The 19,598-nt window shown below is 42.4% G+C and overlaps 1 protein-coding gene across 1 annotated transcript in view; it reads right to left on the bottom strand.

Annotated features, from left to right (window-relative positions):
• Positions 1 to 19,598, bottom strand: part of VPS8 (VPS8 subunit of CORVET complex) — an 84,066-nt gene that overhangs the window by 8,471 nt on the left and 55,997 nt on the right. The window contains exons 35-43 of the mRNA XM_086468502.1: positions 17,803 to 17,944; positions 17,040 to 17,129; positions 16,569 to 16,611; positions 15,709 to 15,812; positions 14,216 to 14,294; positions 12,865 to 12,947; positions 6,887 to 6,967; positions 5,296 to 5,465; positions 4,473 to 4,641 (exon numbers count right to left, since the gene is read on the bottom strand). Of these exons, the coding sequence (XP_086324628.1) occupies positions 4,473 to 4,641; positions 5,296 to 5,465; positions 6,887 to 6,967; positions 12,865 to 12,947; positions 14,216 to 14,294; positions 15,709 to 15,812; positions 16,569 to 16,611; positions 17,040 to 17,129; positions 17,803 to 17,944 (961 nt within the window). The remainder of the gene's footprint in view (positions 1 to 4,472; positions 4,642 to 5,295; positions 5,466 to 6,886; positions 6,968 to 12,864; positions 12,948 to 14,215; positions 14,295 to 15,708; positions 15,813 to 16,568; positions 16,612 to 17,039; positions 17,130 to 17,802; positions 17,945 to 19,598) is intronic.

Below are 19,598 nucleotides of genomic sequence, written 5' to 3'. Positions count from 1 at the left end.
ATTTCCTACACATTGTTGAAGAAGTTAAGGAATCTACCATCAGAGACAATTCCAAAGGCAAAGGACTGAGCACTTCCTCAGTTAATACGCGTGTGGGAGTATTCTCTATGGAGGAGAACGCACAATCTTGTAGCTGTACAGAATGCTAATTACCTGCTTGGTATTAATGGTGGGGGGATCACGCCTGGATATTTTCAAAGTTATAAAGCCCTTGGAAATTTTTTATATTGTTGGAAGTCAGGCTAATAACTGATGGTCACCATTACACTGAAAACAGTGAAACTGGCTTTGTCTACTGATTGATGGAGAGGTCATGTAACATTTACCTGGCTCTAAAACAAGTACTGGTGAAAGAAAAAGTCCTAAACCTTCATTCTTATCCAACAGGAAGCACATAGACACACTGCAGAGGGACGTTTAACATCCCAGTTAAGTGATACACTACAGTACCAACACTGCATAGGTGGAAGTGGGGTCAAGAAGCTCCGGGTGGAAGGCTGTGTCGTAAAGGCGGACGCTGGTGCCAGGCTGCGGAACAGAGCTCAAAGGTAGAGTCTAACAAACTGGATTAACTATGGATCACATTCGTTGTCCGTCCTGGCGTGACTTGACAGGATTAAACTCCTGAATAAAACATATTTGCCATCTGGACAACTTTAACAACAGTGCCCTTAGAACTCAGGCACATTCTCAAACATGAAATAACCAGAGCATGTCAGCTTAGGGGTTCATGGCATTTTCTGCAGAGCTTGTGGCCCAAGAGCCAAGACTGCCTTCCCCTCTCTGATCCCTAGCATGTAGGCTGGCAGAATAAATGGAACACACAAACTAGCTCACCAAAATGAGGCAAATCAGGATTTTTGATTGAATACTATCAGGAGTGTTTCACTTACGTATTTAGGCAGAAGCCCAGCTACTGTGCTTTCACCTAATATGCTTCAGTTAGCTTCAAACACCACAGCACAAAAAAGCACTGCAAGTTTTAAATCAGATTAAAAACCCCACCACAAACACGGAAGCTTTCATTTCTTTTAACACTCATTTATGGTATGATATAAGGTAAGGAGGACAGGAAAGATGACCTGTTCAGACCCAGAAGATTACCCCTGGGCAGACAGCAAGGTTTACAGGATAACACAGAAAGCACAAACTTCTGGTAGCAGAAACAGAGGAAAAGCTTCTTTGCCCTTCTCTTGCTATTCTCCTTTGCTGGGGCAGAATGTCTCAAGCCCTCATCACAGCGAGGCTCCATTTAAACAAGTGCTATCACCAGATTCAATAACGGTTCAGTGCTAGCTTGTGGCATCTCTCCACCTCCCCCAATTTCAAGGCAATTGCTACAGAAGTCATGCATGCAAAGCAGGGACAGAGAAAACACTGTCTTTTGGGCTGTCGTTTCACATCTAAGTCTCAACAACATTGCAAAATTCAAACTGACAGTCTTTGTTTCAGCAGAGCAGAATTGGTACTATGAAATGCACTCCAGATGCTCAGTGGCATTTCTCAGTATGAAACTGCTCCTAATTCAAGGCTTGCTAAGAAAATAAATACCTAAAGATTTCACTATGGAAAAAAACAACAAACACATTAGATTTTGCCAAGAGACAGACTAAGCTTTCAGTGTCTTCCAAGTGGTTGCAAAGAAATACCCTCCCCACAGATCTAGATGCAAAATGCCCCTGAAGCTTCAGCACTGTCTCTCCAGGGCCCAGAGAAGGCAGGGCTGGGAGCATAACTGTGTTAGCATAACCTCCCCCTGGGATTTCCTCTTCATTGTTTGCACAAACACCAGCTGTGGAAGCAGGAGCAGCTTGACCAACACAGACCTCTGGGTCTGCCTGGTGTCAGTGGAGTGGAAAGTGAATGTAGAGAAGCCCTTCACCAGAGAACTGCAGCGCCAAAAGGCTGAACAAACCTTGTGACAAACAGAAACAAATCCCTTCTGTGCCTGGGGTGGCACCAGATGCCAGTAACCACTGCTCTCTTACGTGGCTCAGGGTGGGGGAAGCCCTGCAAGTCTCCCCTTTGCTTGCCCATACTCCCTCTCTCCAGCATCCTGCATCACCTCCCAGGCCACTGTAGAAAATGTACCTTTCAAACAGACTCAATCCTGCACAGCCCCGTGTCACGTCAAGATAAGCATGGGGAGCTTGGCTGTTCTCATGCTTAATTCTCTGCTTAAATTTACTTGAGGCTGCATGAGGCCAAACCCCGCCACACCAGTACGCACCAGCCTGCCTCCAGCAAGCGCTTCTGTGCTCCAGGTAACCTTCCTCACCCTCCTGCTTTGGGCTCCAGTGGAGCCAGGGATTACACACATCCATCTCCTTCACTTCACACTCCCAGCACTTCCCCCAGAAGAAAAAGCCAGTTCTGTAACTCAGACTAGTAGCTGGCCAGATGAACCGTTACCTCACAGGGTTAATTAACACTGCTCAGCGGCAATTGTTAAGCAAACAAACTTCCTGGAGAAGCTAGAGATTTTACAGTCTTTTGCCAAGTCTAAATATATTCATCCTTTTAAAGATCTGACTGCGCAACAGCTTAATTACATGCGAGTATAACAGTTAAATATTATAATTTAAATACATGAGGAACATCACAAACTTGGAGAGGATCTGGGATGTCAGGAGGAAGAGGTGGTGGGGAGGCTTGCAGCAGTGCTCGGGCTCTGATGAGCCAGAGCCAAGCTCTGCTGGGCCGGCTGTGTGCAGAGCAGGAAGCGATGGGCTTCTCTGCCAAGAGCACATGACAGACAGCAGGGAAGCATCCAGCACTCTCAGATGGTCTGGTATGGACATTTTCTAGCTAGCGCTAGATGATCCATGCTGTAACCCCTTCTCTTCCCCATCCAGTCTCTCCATGTCTCCCTGTAAGCCCTGGGTCCTAGCCAGCCTCTCACTTCTACAGACAGATCAGTTAATTAAAGGGAAGCATCTTCTCCTCCCCACCCTGATCATTTCCATGTCACCCCATTTTCCACTTCATTCTGCTATGGGGTATGTCCAGACTGGTATTAAAGGGGAGACACAGGGGTCCTCTCACTGACTAGCCCATGAGAAATCCAGTGACAACCAAGTTATAAGGCACTGGTATATAGTGTCAGGCACTGTAACGATGAATGTAGTTTTAGTACTTAATTTGTCTTTAGCTTTCAAAGTTAAACCTAGTCTGTCATGCCCATTTGCACATATTCCTTTGGAGCAGAACTGCAGAGGGTAAAATATGGGGCTGCTGAATCTGCCTAACGTTAGAGCCAGCATATGTATTTCACTGTAGGAGGACAGTACACAAAATGACCAGCATTTGTAAGCAGACTGTTTGGACCACAGTCAATTTACAATCTCCTGGGAAAGCTTTTCTTTCTGCCACCATGTAAGAAACTAACACAATTTGACTGCAAAGATTGCATTGTTCTCCATACATTGCTCAGAGATTACTGTTCCCCCAAGTCTCCCTTCAAGCAGGAAGCTTCTTTTTTTGTTAATACAGAAGCTGATGGAAGTTGACTAATGCTGTTAGCTATCTTTTGATCAGAATTGATTTGGCAGAAATTTGAATAATCTGCTAGAAGAAAACTAGGAAAACGTACTCCAAGACTGAATTACTTTGGTTTCAGAAGTGGAAAAACATTGCTTCGCATGCGTCTGTGCAGTGACAAATGCACGAAGGACCTTGAGGCATTTAGGAACAAACGCTCATCAGCAACCAGCTTTGCTGGAACACAAGGCAGTAGAGTTCAGCTCCCCACAGTCCATTTTCCCTAAAAGAGTTCCCAACAAGGTACCTGACACAATCCACAGTACCATGCTAGGAAAAAGACAGAAGCACACATATCAAGACCAGACTTCTGTTTGAATCAGCGATGATGAAACTTCTTGCACACAAATACTGACAATAAATACAAACTAATTATCTGTTCTCTCGCCCAAATCCAGCTGCATTGGTCTTATTTACATGCAAGCTTCTTAAAACGTTGTGCAAGCATTTAGTGAGTCAAAGCAATTCCAGATCTTTTACCCAGAGCCATGTTACCTGTTAGGAAAGTAGAACTGAGGATCCACATTCCAGCCACAAGCAACATGCCAGCTTTTAATACAAGTTTTGTATAAAACACACCTAAAAATAGTTTGAAAGGAACTGTCGCCAGTGGCCCATCCCAGGCTCTCACAAACAAGACAAAGCAGTGGATGCATCTAGCAGGCAATCAGCTGCAAGCATCCAGCTGCCCCTCACACTGGCTAGCTCTTCCCGGGCCTTCCGGACAGACACATTTCCATTACTTCCACAGCTCTGTATACCCACACCAAAACAAAATGACATTCACAAACATGACTAGTTAAACTGCTGATACTGTTTGACAGTTACTGATGGGCTTGTCTGGAAGCAAAGACAGACCTGAAAACAAAGCGATGTAGTCTAGAAGTGCTGCTCAAAGTTTACATGAGGAGAAACCGCCTCACAAACCTTACCTGTGCCAAGGATGCTCCACTTCCTTTTTTTAGCTCTGAGAAGTTCTCGCTCAGTTTTCCTCCCTTGTTACTTGAGTTGCATTTATAGCACATCCACCTCATCAGGCCTTTAGTTACTGTCCCACACTCTTTACTCAGCAGGCACAGTGAATGGTACAAGTGGCCACAGCTGTAAAGAGAAGAATTCTGCTGCGTGCTTGGAAGTGGAGTAACACAGCCTGACATCCCTACGCTTTGGAGGGGAAATGGCTGGTCAATGGAAAACAAGGCTGCTTATCTGTAAATACAGATCAGCAGTGTATTCACTCCCTTCGGACCTCCACACCCTCCTATAGTACTTCTAGACTTGCAAAAATAACAGTAGATGCCCATTTGCTGATACAGCTACAGGTCATAATACTAAGGCAATAATGACCTTATTTTACAGCCACCTGGTTGCAGATGGGAATATCGGAGACGCCAACAGAGTATGTAGTCAGGGCTGCAGTATATCTCAGATGTATAGATACAGGCAAATGAACCCAGGGTGCTGCAACTGCACAGAATGCATTGCTGGGAGAGATGATAGGTAAACTGACAGTTTATTGAACAGCTTTCACAGAACTGTAAGGCAATTCTTTCCAGCCAAGACAGAGCTGGCTGCATGGAAAAAAGGCTGGCTCTGATGGGTTTGATTAGCCAGCCCTTTTACAGTGCAAGGGAGCAGGGATACATGCTCACAGGAATACATATGATTACTTATTAGTCAAAGACTAATAGCTTTTTTTTTTTTCCTCTGTTTTTCCTTTTAAAACTAAGCTGTGACCCTACCCCTTAACTTTACCTGAACACAATGATTTCATCAGCAGTTTCTTGCCTTCTTTTGTACTGCTGTAGACAAATGCAGCAGTAATCCTGCTTTGGGGTAAGCCCTCTAGTGACAGAAGCTCTTAGGTTACACAGGGACCAGTGGAGATCATGGTTTAGAAGATTCGTAGTTGTCTCTAAAAGGGTCTGTGTGGAAGAAAACACACAGAATAACTAGGTCATTTTGTCATCTCCGACTGCAGAAACTCCATACTGATCAATTCTTCATAACAAGCAGCTTAGCAGATTACTAAAAGCAAAAGCAACCCAACAAAATTGCTTATCTGTATATGTTTTCTAGCCACTGCCCTCAAAATACTTATCCTTTCATTGCATGTTAATGGAGGCAATACCTTTTCACTCGTAAATAGATACACCCTTAATGCTCTTTGACAAAAATCAATAAAAAGAGACATGGTAGGTTCATGTTGTCATCTTTCATACCAGACCGCCCCCCCCCCCCCCCCCCCCCCCCTTTTTCCCCCATCTACCTGGTAAGCTACTGCTTCCCCATTTTAGGAGAAATGTGCTGATAAAAATCAAAGCCCAAATACACTATCACAATTAAAATACAAAAACACCCCACCGAGCTTCTCATCTACTAGTTCTTCCCAACTGAGATTTCCATTTCTGAAGAGCCAAAAGCAAAATACCCTTAGTTTTTAGCGGTCAGTGCGTCTTTAAGCAACAACAGGTATCAGGCATAGATGCTCTGGTCCATGACCTATTGATGCTCTGTAGCAGGAACTCACAAAAGGCTGCAGAGCTTGTACCAGTGGTTAACATCTGGCCTAGTCCAGATGTGACATACAGTCTGCAGCAGACAACTGGCAGGCAATGACAGAGGACCCGTGCTGCTCAGAGCAGACCTCTATAAGAACCCAAACAGAAACAATGGCTCTTTATGTTCAGCCCTCTACAGTAAGGCTATTTCCCATTTTATTATTATATTGGATGCTGCTGCACGGAAGCCTGAGTAGTAGCTAGGATGGTAGTGCCATACGGTAGGCAGAATGAGACAGGGAGAGTCTGGAGGAAGAGTGTGCACTCTGTTTTGGGGAAAAGGAGTTTTAGAAAACTGCTGAAGTTTGGAGACTGCATAGGATTTGAGACCAGACAGAAAAAGGCAGGAGTGAGCTAGAGGTGAAATCTCATCAGGTGACCAAGGAAGTGTGGCATTAGCAGTGGGAAGTGGCAAAAGAGCCTAATTTAAAAAGCTCTTATTTAAAACCACATAAAAAGACAAAACATATTGGGTTTGTGCCTTTGAATCCCTAACTGCAGGATGAGCTGGAGAAAAAGCAGATGTTTATCCTTCCAGTACATTTAACATAAAACTGAACTACAGAGGTGTTCACCATGTACCTGTCAGTCCCTTCACTTGCAATCTGCCTGTGAGCAATGCAAACTCATTCCCCTTCCCCCAATCACACAAATATAAATCCTTTGCACGTCAATTTACTTTGCCCTAGAGAGAGAAATGGCAAATGAGAGAGAGTAGCAGACTAGATAGCTAAAAGTAATTCCTGTATGCAGCAGTGGACAGAACAGAAATGCATGCAACTTACTTGTTCGTAGTTAAAAGTGTCCAGCATTCCCAGGACAAGTCCTTGAATTTCTCCAAGTTTCCCTTTTCCATAAACTGGGTCCTGTATGAAGAGATGAAAAGCTGCAGCTGAATCACAGGATACGACCATTCTGGCTTTTTTTTAATTTTTTTTTTTTTTCTCCAGATTGGCATCGCAAATGGAAGTTATGACTCCATGTGTAAAGATGCTGTGCATGCACATGGACAGCAGAACAATCCTATGTATTGACAGGAGAACTGATAATTAGCAAAACTGAGCAGATGACAACATCAATACTAATTACTGTGCTTGGGTCAAAAGACTTCAGATGTGACCTTGGAAACTTCATTCAGGAGATGCAAGAGCTGACTGGAGAATGCATTTGAGGAATATCGAAGAAAACAGCTGAAAACACCCTGCAGCAACACAGGGGGTATCAACTCTGTCTGTGTTGCTACTTGACACCAACTGCTACAGCTGTCTGCTGGTCAGCGAGCTCCTGGGCTGGCTGCAGGGCTCCAGGCCCCACGCTGCCAGCGCGCTCTTGCCTGGCTCAGAGGTTAATGCAGTAATCCTGACTCTCTATGCATCCACAGGTCACCCACCCCCAAGCTCATTCAACACCCCCTCAGCTTCAGGTTGAAAGAGCACAGACCCAGTATGCAGCAATCTGGGGCAATCCTGGTCTCATGTCCCAGGTGACAGAACATCATCTAGGGAACAGGGACCTGGGGCTTTTCTGTTGCTGCAGGGATGATTTCCATGTGCCCTGAGAAGCTTTACTCCCCATGTCCCTGCAGCGCAAGTGAAGGGCTGTGGTACAAGTCATTGCCCTGGTGCATCTCAACCACCTTCCTCAGGCCTGCTCCAAACCAAACATCCCCTTCTCCTCCACAGCCACCCTGGCACACATATTTTAAAAGCAACAGCATAGAAAGTACACTACACTGAGTCACCATGTGAATTATGGAGGGCAACAAGGGAACTCAGGATTTCCAATGCAGCATGTAGGTGATCCATAACATAAAGCAAGTTATTTTTGTATGCACCAGATATTCTAAAGCACTCAAGTATATGGCCAAGGAAACTCAAAACAGGCATCTCAAACTGTACAGACAATCCATTTACACATAGCAACTCAAACTTCCCAAGCTGCAAGTTGAGACTTCCAAGGCAAGTTCTTTCTTGTCTGGATAGAGGAGGAAAAGGAGATACAAAGAGAGAGGAATAGAAGAGCCACGTATAGCTTTGCAGAGGAGGAACGTGAGTCCAAGTGCCAACTTTCAGTTGCTCAGCTTTTCTCAAGTCACATCTGATAACCTTTAAAAAAATAGCTGGTAGGAAGAGAATGGACTTTTCTCCAAAGAGAAGCCACATGGTCCAGCAAAGCCTTATACCGAGCCTGGCAGTCAAGTACAAGTGGTGAAGTTCGTGCACATTTCCTGCCAGCAGCCATTGAACAGTGCTTCACTGGCCTGGGTTGCAGCTGTGTACCAACCTAGAGCAGGAAATCCAGAGCTGTAGTTTCACGTTTCCAGCAAGTTATAATGCTTTCTTGCAATTTGCAAGTTTCAGCACCCACAAAATTTACAGTCACAAGAGCCTGGTGAGATAACTTTTATGGAGGAATATGTTTCATTAATTCCACCTTATAAAATTTGTCTCAGTTTGGAATTCATGCTCCAAATACACCGTATGGGAAGGCACATTAATAAGGGTAAATTGCACCAAGCCAGGAACTGATCACAGCTACTGTTTCCAGGCTGGTATTTCCCTGGGGACATGGCAACGCTCAGCATGGTAAGATGAAGCCAAACTCACTGCCCAGTGCTGCTACCAACAAACAGATCAGGAAAAGCTGGCAAGTATCCAGATGCAAGCCAGAGGTCTTCATGCAGCCTTTCAGCCAGTCTGTCTCCTCTATTTCAAATTTCTTCCTGCCTCCAGGAAACAGCATTTTCTTTGCTAACAGCACTCACAGAACTGTGCTAATAAATGCGCTATGAACTCAGAAAATGCATTCACTTGCAGCTTGTCCCACCTGCAAGGGGACAGAGCAACTATTGCACATAAAACTAATCCCAGCATTGACCTTCAGGATTGGAAAGAAAAAAAAACAGGTGGGGCCCTAAGCAGGATGGAAAAAAAATTAAGCAAAGAGTTTTTGGATCTTTCTGCTTCCACTCTGGAACAGATTTTAGAGATTCCTTTCTTCCCCACTTTGGGGTTCCTACAGGCAGATTTTAAATTTCTGGCTTCTTCGCCATTTTGTAGCAGGCATCAGCTGCATCTACATACAAAACATTCATGAAGGATTACAGTTTTGTAAGAGAATTAACACTCAACCTTTCAGCCCTCTTCAGACAGCATTCACATCCTTAATGACATGGAATTTTTCTTAATGCTCAAGAGGATTCCTCTAGTATCTCTCCTAACAGGGTTATTTCAGACTTCCTATTTAATAAGTAACTGTACAACGTTATTAAGGATGAGCAAGAACATAAAAATATTAATCGTTACTTCATATTGGTTCAATTATATAAAATTGCATCAATGTGCTGTAACAGGCAGATGCCAGGAACTACCCATTTTCTGAAAGCTGCAGAATCTGGTCATAGTCCTTGCAATGTGCCCTTTCGCAAAGCATTTTGGTTGCAAAGTTAACATTTGCATAGGTATAAACTCTAAGCAGTTAAACCCAGAAAAGGAAGAAAAACAGTCCACTAAAACTGGAATACTCTAATTCCTTTTCAGAAAGGCAAGATAATCTACTCCAGTTTATTGATGTCATCCACCTTACAAACATCCTTAACATTACTTAACATCCCTAGTTAACTCCTGGGCAGCTGTTCCACCTTCCAGACCTGCAGCTCCAGTGCCTCTATGCTCTACCACCAAGACCTGACCTCTGTTGGAACTGCTTTTGAAGCATTTTCAGACAAGCACTGCTTATAATTCTGGGTTTCACAGAAATATTTTGAGGACTTGGGAAAGGCTCTATGATCTCCAGGGCCCAGAAGATCTGGTTTAAGAATTTACTTACGGTCACAGTTGAAGTGGCATGTTAATAACATTTTGAAAGAGGCCCTACATACTGCTCAGAGCCAAGACAGAATGGCTTGGCAGCAGGGTGCAGAATTTTACATAGCTTCAAGAAGCAACTACACAGTTTTGCAAAAGAAATACCCACCCAGGTATCACAAAATGGTGATCTTTCTAGCTGAGAAAGCTGTTGAGACAGAGCGTTCCGGAGAAACGCCACGTACGTATGCTAGGTTGTTATTCTTCCCCACAGGGCACTTAAATGGCATTCCCAGATAATCCAAGGAAGCAGATGACAGGTCACACTACACAGGAAGGCAAAAAATCCAGTCCTCCCTGCTGTCTAACACAGGGGGAGTTTCCTTCGTGATTCTAAACAAGGCAAGTGTTCAGAACCTGACCATTTGAGCTGGGCACCCAAAGACATGGCCATATGGTAAGACTCATCACCATTCCCGACATCATCTTCGCAGCTGAACTCAAAGCAACATTCTTCCAAGAGCCATCCTGTGCACCAAAATAAAACCCAAAGAAATTCTCCTGCAGGCATCCAGTGCAAGCCCTGAAGTGACAGTTTAATACAACACTGCTACAAACACCCAAAGGTGACCTAGAGCAATGCAATCCCAGAAATCCAGAAATAAAGCTGGTGTTTTTAAGCACAAGAACAAAGGGTTAAATGAATGGTCTGTCTTGGTAACAAAGGACATCGTTCCCAGCTGCAAAGCTGGGAGGGTGTCAAGCTCTGAAGGCAGCAGACTGGTAAGAGCCAAGGACAGACAAGTTAAGAGTGGAGGAGCCCATGTTCTAACACAAGGAGAATGACAAGTTTGCAGAATAACATGCACCATTTTTCTGTTAGCCCCCGACAGGAGAGCAGACTATAGATGTGCATTTCAGAGCCAGGTTCCAAACAAGGGAAAAGAAAATGTGCAGTAATCTGGCTTATGATTTATGGAAGCTTAAGTGAGATTCAGAGGCAAAAATCCACCTTGTAACAGCCAGCAACTTCTAAAGGACATACCTAAGCTGTCCAAACCTAAGCTGTCATCATCAATCAGAGGAACCCCAGAGATGCAGTGAGGGGGTGACACTCTCTCTACTGCCCATAAATGATCCAGGTCAGGTGACTCATACTCATACATCTTAGGTGCCTGCAAATATGTGAGTGCAAGTGAGTGAATGAAATCTATAACAGAATGAGTGTTAAGAGGCAAAGTCCATTTATTTAGAGATCCTGTAAATAAATACCACCTTCCCTTCCATAGGATCTTCTAATAAGTTTTACGACACTATTTTCCCTACATCTGTTTCTGAGCTACAAGGTACCAACTACTAATACTATTTTTTGAAGTGCCGGTACTAATGTTCTTTACCTGTAATTCAGTCCTTCTCTCTGAATGCATTTTAAGAAGTCACCATCTCTGCCCATTTTTTGCTCTACTTGTACAAAAAAAATTTGCCTTATTAAATCCTTGTTTTATCAAACTGAATTTGTAAGGCTCACCAGGGAAATGGAATGAGCAGGAACAATTTGCCCCTGCCTCCAAACCCAGTGACCAGTTGCACATGCTGCTTTAAATAATGCCTTACACATTTATGGCCCTAGTAAAAGTACTTCACCTGATGCACCGTAAGCATCCCATTATCCTTTGCAATAGTGCCATCACACCAACCATTTCAACTGACAAATACATTTCACTCATCTGTTGCCTCCAGGACATGAATGCCAGCCTCTAGAAAAGGAGGTTTCTATTTCTGCTAAGAACATAAATAGGATGAAGTATTTGAAGACAACAAACAAGAATTCCTATTCATCCCAAGGGAGAACAGGATCTTCCTCCACACCATAATACCTCCCAGCTGTGTTACCTTCACAGTGGTCACTGGTTTGCCTCTCACCCCATTCTGGTAATACTCATCATAACCTAGGAAAACCTCCCCACTTATTCATTCATAGCTTCTGTATCATTTCCTGCCTACAATAAACATCAAACAAAGCCCAATAGGAAATTATATGTAATGACCCAGTTAAAACTAAATTAAGTTAGTTATTGAAGAGTTATTACATTTGCTTGACACTTTCTACCCCTGATAAAACCGCATTTCATTTGACCATGCTTTCTATCCACTCTTTTAGAACACCTTTCCCTGCCTTTAATTACAACTTTTTCCAAAATCTAATATTGTGCATAATATTAAGATCAAGCTAATCAGTTGCTAGAGGTGTGTATTCACCCTGTGAAGCCTGTAAGCCCTTCTTTTCTACATTTTCTTCTCTCATCTGGAATAGAAACCCTGAAGAGTAATTCAACACTTTCTCAAGCCTTCAATCATTCCACTCCACAATGCAGACAATTTCTCTAATTAATTTTCTGCATTTCTCTAGGCTTGCTATTAAATCCCAACCTCATCTTTTGTCTATTTTGCAAATTAACAAATCATATCTGCTTGTGATCACTCAGCCCAAGATCCTGTTTTGAAATCAGCTCTTCTGCAAGATGTCTGCTGCTCACTAACAAGCATCTCTAAAACACTGTACCATCAAAATGGCCCAGTCACAATCTCTTTAGTGTTTTCACAACTGTCCGTCCCAGAGCCTTAACTAAATGGCTTTCAACAAATTTAGTTCCAAGTTTCAAGAAATTCATAGTGGCTTTGCCCCTAAAACTGCTAAGTTTCAGTTCAAAGTAATTGCAACCTTTGAGATAATGTTTTATTTGGTTTGCTCAGAATTACCTCAATTATCTTCTCACAGGTCTATGTGTTCCCACATGTCTCCCAGCTCATTCTACCAGCTTTTCCAACTTGTATCTCACCAACTGAATTTTTACTGAAATACTTTGAACCAGACAATTCGCTAATCTGATCTTTAAGGACCTGGAAATTGCTCTTCAGCACAGCTCGGTAAAAGCTTCTTCTCTTCAGAAACTCACCTGTAGAATTCTCTGCAGGATTGAAGGAAGAGCAATAAATGCAGCCATGTTGTTCAGCACTTGCATTGTCAAGCTCTTTAAAGCTGAAATATCAATCATAAAAGCCACCAGCATTAAGATTCAAGGAGTAGAGACATCAGTCTTATAGATTAAGAGAGTTTTATTTCAGTTTATGTTTTCTAGTTTGAAAACAGCTTTTATATTTTTTCTTCTGCACGTTTTGCATTTAGCACACACAGCTTTTTGTATCAGAAAGTGTATTTAAAAGTTCTCAGTATCATGATGCCTCTCTGTTCCCCTCCCACATCCTACCTACAGTAAACGTTCACATTTTGAGACTGACTTTGTAGCACTGTCATTCACTTTTCCTACTGCTACCAAAAAACAATTAGGAAGCCTTGTCCATGTTATAGTCCCACAGACTCTAAAACTTCCTAGCATTAACCTTTGCATGAAACTTCTTCCTAGATCCCCAGTTCCCCAGAGTAACACCCAATATTGAGATAACCATGGACCCAGCAATTCAACTTCGTGGGGATAATTAGCTTGTTAGAGCGGTTTGGGAAGTATGCCCATTAGGAACAAAACAGTTATGCAGGATCCAAGTGCATTATCCTCTCATCATTATTGGTATCACTTCAGATGATTACTTTTCTGCAGGCATTAGCTCCCAAAAATGGATCATCTAGGGGATATTTCAAATTTAGAGCAAAAGATGACTGGAAGGAAGGGGGTGATTTTTATTTTTGGGTTATTGATCTCTGCCAGACTATCCCCAGGAATCCAGATACAGCTAATGGTCACTGGAAGGAAATAAACAGAGAGAGGATGGACAGCATGACAACCACCACACTTACTTGTAATATGCTGTGAACCTTAACTACGCACAGCTACAGTCCCTGAGGTGCATGGGGCTGGAATGGACCAAAAGACATTATTCTGTCCCAAACCACAGTACCTAAGCCCCTTTTCAACTAGTCTTAAGTCTCCCGTAAAGGGAGGCTTTTCAAGATGTGCTGCTGATACCCACAACAGATTCAGGGCACTAAAACTGGAGTAGAGAATTTAGCTGGTGTATTGGAGTTCTACTGATTTTATATACAATACACAGGTGCAGGGATAAGCATACAAAAAGGCTAGGCATGGAAGATTACAGTGCATTATGCCAGAAGTTCCCAAAGTGTAGACTGCAACGTACTTACAACCTAGAAAGCCTTTGTACATGCTGCGTACCTTGGCTTTTTCAAAGAGATCATTCTCAATGGAACCCATTTATTAGCAGAGGCTACGGTAGGGTGGTTCTTCCACTCAGGACTTAAAGAAAAAAGTATCTGACAGCCAAAATACTTACATTCAGAGTATCGACACTGTGAAGAACCAGATAATTTCTGTGGGGACATCATAGCCTCCAGCAGGGGAAACCAGAGGGACTGCAATAATGAAATGCAAGAAAAAAATGATAAGAACACACCAGTACTAAAAATGAGCTGGGACCAATGTCAGAGTCCATTTCCAAAGACTCACTTCCACATTCTGAAGAACAAAACTACATTTCTCATGACTGCAATGAAACAGAACTGAAACACGTTAAAATAACCTCAGGGCAAAGCACTTCGGGATCTGCTTTCAGTCTAGATTGGTCATATCTTAGACCAAGATACTATTTGATTGGAGTCTGAGCTCAGAAGACCTTTGGTTCCTATTGCTCCCTCTTCTCCATTCTCACCTGTTTCTTTACTGGAATTGTGACAATAATCTACTTTTACTTCATTCACTCCCCAACCTCTTCTCCATGTGAGAAGCAAACGCTCCAGTGTAGAGACTGCTTGTATAACAGATAGCACAGTAAACAAATCCCAACTGGAAAGGGGCATCTAAATTCTCCACGCAGTAGACAGGAGTTGTGAAAACTCATGTAAGATTGTATTGGGGAACCTGGTCGTTCATTTGGTGACCAGGGTCAAATCTTACTTTGGCATCAACAAAGCAATTCCAGCAGATGGAACAGGACCCAGAGAGAGAGCAAACACTAACTCAGACCTATCCAGTTAGGCAGGCGGGCCACAAGCACTCGGTGTGCATGCAGACACCTCTTCAGTAAAACACAGAAAAGAACACAGATAGCTCCTAAGAGAAGAATCTGAGCAGGTCACCTCATACACTGAACAATGCTCAGAAGAAATAACAAAATTCTTAACTTCCAGATGTGCCACCTCTTCAGACACAGGAACAACATTCACAGTTTTGAGTTCAATTATGTAAGTTACGCGTGATCTTAAAGATGCCTTTTATAATGCTGATGTTGGCAAAATGGAAATGCAATCTCAGTACAAGGAGACAGGCAAACCCAGTTCTCTCTGCAAGAGCTCAAGCAAGCTGTATTGTCTCCACCCCTCAAAAACCAGGCTCATACTAAATTCAGGATTTGTGAACATATTCAGAACAGCAATATTCTGCAGCCACAGTGATAGCAGCATCAGCTTTGTGCCATCATAAAGTAGGCTCAAACCTTACTATGCCTTCTTTAGTGTCTGATTGGCATTCAAGACAAAATTTCAACCAAAGCTAAAAAAGGAGGAAAGGATGTTGTCTCATCTGCTTCTCCACTGCTGATCTGCACTTTATTTTGTGTTTCACCCTTGCAAGTGAGGAGCTCTCTCTTGGGGGTCTAAAACCTGAACCAGTGCAATAAGGACACAAGGCAGAGGAAAAAAAATGTCTGCTTGAGACATATCAGTATCCAACAGATGGGGAAAGGAAGAAGCACTTGAAGAGAAAGTTTCAGGAGATGCACAGGCCTTTGTTGATTTCAGTGATACTTTTTTTTTTTTTTAATTAGCTTACCTCTCGCTGTTGCTGGTCTAAATTGTGTGAATTTCTCTGGCAAAGGGCAATTGTTTTCATCAAGGTATCTTCAATGCTTTCTAGCAAGGGGAGTTCAGCTGAGCCTAAGTTTTGTGGGAAAAAACAAATTGCAAATATAAAAACTACTGAATATGTTAACTCCCAAACATTCTGCAAAATAAAATCATGGTGTTTATCTAAAGTCTGTTCATGACAGTAAGTAACTATATTATAAAGACAGATCCTGAGTTTTGGCATTTTTCCCAAACAGGAAAATAAATTGGGCATATAAAACATTTTACGTAATTGAATAAGGAAGATCTTAGCTGTGGTTTAGGATATAATTAAGTAATAAATACAGGCACTGCATGTAATTAGGTGCCCATGAGCCCCTGGGATAGTGAACAGTGCACCTGGGCATGTACTCATTTTCTGTAGGCAGAACGCTCTTACTTCTCCAAGAAGTTTGCTTCAAAAAAAGCTGCTTCCAGATGTGTCTCATCACTGTTCATATATAATGCCTGCTAAAGCTCAGTAATGAGTTTGAATGGATTCTAACATACGAAACACGTCTGGTAAGCCAGTAAAAGTACCAGTTACAGCCAAAAAAAGCTAAGAGGGCAGCTGATCACACCTGCACAAAAACCCCCATCCATCACAGCTTGCTCTTGATCTCTAGCAAGATCAGAGTAAGGAAGCATCATCAAAATAACTACCACAGCCATGTGAATACAAATTTTAAAGAATGTCACCGCAATACGTAGAAAACTGAAATAGGATCTCATTATGCCAGGTCTCAGGCATATTTTTGTGTTTATCTCTTTGTAATAGAAAACAGAATTTAACTTGATAACTCTTACTTTCATCATCTTGTGTAAGCAACAGCAACTTGCTCTGCAATCGCTGAAACAAATGAGAGAACTCAGAACAGTAAACTGGCAGAATCTTGACAGAAGTGTTTTTAAAAGGTATGGTTACAAAGGCTCATCCTCATTTTCTTCCCCAATGTGACTAACATAGCAAAAACGTCTTTCCAAATATGGAAAGGAAAACAGGAGCTGAAACATGATTTTTGATTAAGCAAAACAAACATCAGCATCTATTATCTACTAGATGTTTGAAGACATGCCAGAAAAATATACTGCTCTGCTGAGTCTGAAGACAACATATTGTTATTTGACAGGAGGTAAATGCTCCCATGGATTCTAGTGGGAAACAAATTGAGAAGCAATGACAGTATCAAAGCTTTGGCATAGGCCATCATGTTGATGGCATGAGATGGCACGCTGGCATGGCAAAAGTGCCACATTCAGAATTTCAGTGTACTCTACCTCAAGCATAACCAAAAACGCAGCATGTGTATCTCCCTTCTTCTCCAGTAAATATGAAGAAGCTTCATGGAGCTGATGTTTCTGGGTTATCTGAGTTAAAGAAAAAAAAAAAAAAAGGTAAATGTCTATCTTAAGAAATCTGCCAGCGTTTGTTTACTCCATAAGACAATGTAGACCAGATGGTCAGAAAGGATTGTCTCCATGTGTTCATGGGCATGTTACCCAGCCTGAGCAGCACTCCTACTTCCCCCCGCCACCAGCTATGACGCTGCATTTATCTCTCAACTTGCACTATTGCCACCATCAGCATTAAAATCTTAAAGACAAATAAATAAATCTATAGATGAAGGACAAATTATTGTCACAATTTTCACAAAAGGAAGAAATATTTGCTGCTCTTCAGTGTTAGTCAAATTTTGGCAGCATTGCTTTCCAAAAACCCTAGGCCCATGATTTCATATACCTTCCATATATTAATCCACATTAACACAGCCAGGCTCTATTCTGCAGTTACTCAGTAGCTTCAGAGCACTAACAGCCTTTTTCGTATTAGTCCTGAGAATCAGTATATTAAATATAGCCAGCCATGCTGCAGGAAAGCAGTTTAGCAGCTCAAGGGGACAAACAGTGTTAAAAATGGACTGGAAGAGTATCCAGGAACTAATCTACAACTTAGGCTGAAGTACTTCGACGGTACTTTAAAAAGATAGGAGCTGATTTGAATGCTTCCCCTAGCGCCTGTCCTTATATGTGTCTTTCCTACCTGGATGGTTTCTTCCAGTCTGCAGTATTCTAGAACTTTAAGCGTCTCCAAAACCTGGTCTGGGCTGTACTGACATAGCAGCTCAATGAACTGCTCAGTGATGCAGGGTGGTAAGTGTATCAGGTCTTGGTTAATGCCTTCTCTGGAATAAAAAAGGCACAGGAGATCAAGTCAAATTCCAGCCCAGAAGTTTAGCTGGAAAGAAGAGTTTCTTATTCAATTGTCTGTTGTCTTTTATCCTTAGTAGAGAAGTAAAAAATCTGGTTGTAAGAGAAAAATTATGCTGTTTCTACTAGTTACTCGTGCTGGAGGTCTGTTAGTAGGTATTTCATTTGCTCCACAACATATTCTATCAATGCCTCAGTATAAATTAGGCTACCAAAGATCCCTGTGAAGAAAGATACCAGCACAGACACATCTTCAGCAATTCTATGGCAAAGAGGCACAAAGAATTAATCTAATTTCTTCAATGAAATTTTATGGTCTCCAAGTGCTCTTTTTTAGATGCTGATTATCTATTTGTCCTATAGACTTCCTCTGCGTGTGTTTGAAGAAATATTTTGTTGCTTTTTCCTTATTGTTCTTAAAATTATTCTTTGGCTTCCGTTATCAGAATTTAATGTTTCATCTGCTAGAATGTGATCCCTTTTACCTATCTCATTGAGATTTGCTTCTTAGGGAAACGTGTCTATTTTTATTTAGTTCCTCTTCTCAGACAGAACAACGCTGGTGAATTAGGTTTTGCTCTTGCAGACTCAACAACTCTGTGCACTTTATGGTCATTGGTAGAGCAGATTGTCAACTGTAAGGTTTTGAACCAGGCCCTGCATATTGTTCATCCAAAGGCTGCATCCTCTCTCACAGGTTTTGCAACCAGCTGCACTACAGAACCATATTCAGCTGGAATTAAAGACAGCTGCCTCATCTCCCAGCATGGGACCTGCTCAGCACAGGCATGTGAAGCCTCCAATCTCTGGTGTGCTTCCTGCCCTTTTTATCTTCCTGTCCTCCTCTGACCTGTCACAACCAACACTGCCATGATGGTCATGACCATCAGGACCTGATGGGCTTCTCATGTGGGTAGGGCTGTAGATAATGCTGCCCGGCCTAAGCCATTCAGGAGGCCATTTCTGCAAGTGAAGCACAGAGTACAATTAAGCTCATTTCATAAAGTTACCCCTGTAAAAAGGATTTCTCCATTCCTTTCCAGCAGCAGCTGCTGGCACTGCAGTGGTTCATACAGTGGCCATTTTCTAATCCCCTTGGCTTATTATTAAGTAAACTAATGCGAGGGAAACAAAACAGAGAACAGAAACCCATGCAGTGCCCATGACTATCCCTGTGCCCTGACTGTTTTCTATTGATGTTGTTTTTAAAGACAGCAACACAAAGCAAGAGATTTCAAATGATGGAAAGGATGATACTTTCCTAGAGACAGATATAGCACCTGCAACCCTTCAAAATGAACAGCAGTTTGTCACCACAGTAGGTTAAACTTCACGTGGCAGTTCTAGGATTGATGTATCACGCCAAGAAACAGCAAGAGAACCATTTCACTCAAGAAATGCAGAGGAGAGAGAATGGAAAGAAAGCTGGATTTTGATAATGTTAAAAACCAAGCAACAGCCTTGAGTCTTGCAGGTCCTGCTTAGCACAATGTGATTATGTTCACCTTCAATATAACCACGCCAAACATCCTCCCTGCCATAGTTCACATGTTTTTCCATAAAAGGAAGAGACACAGGTTCTCACAAAACCTGGCACAAGTGAGCCTTGCAAGTGTCACAGATAGGTCA

Source organism: Leptosomus discolor, chromosome 7, assembly GCF_034619465.1.
Source record: "Leptosomus discolor isolate bLepDis1 chromosome 7, bLepDis1.hap2, whole genome shotgun sequence".
Classification (NCBI taxonomy): domain Eukaryota; kingdom Metazoa; phylum Chordata; class Aves; order Leptosomiformes; family Leptosomidae; genus Leptosomus; species Leptosomus discolor.
The sequence above is the reverse complement of the archived record's forward strand: the minus strand, read 5'-3'. Positions and strand labels throughout refer to the sequence as shown.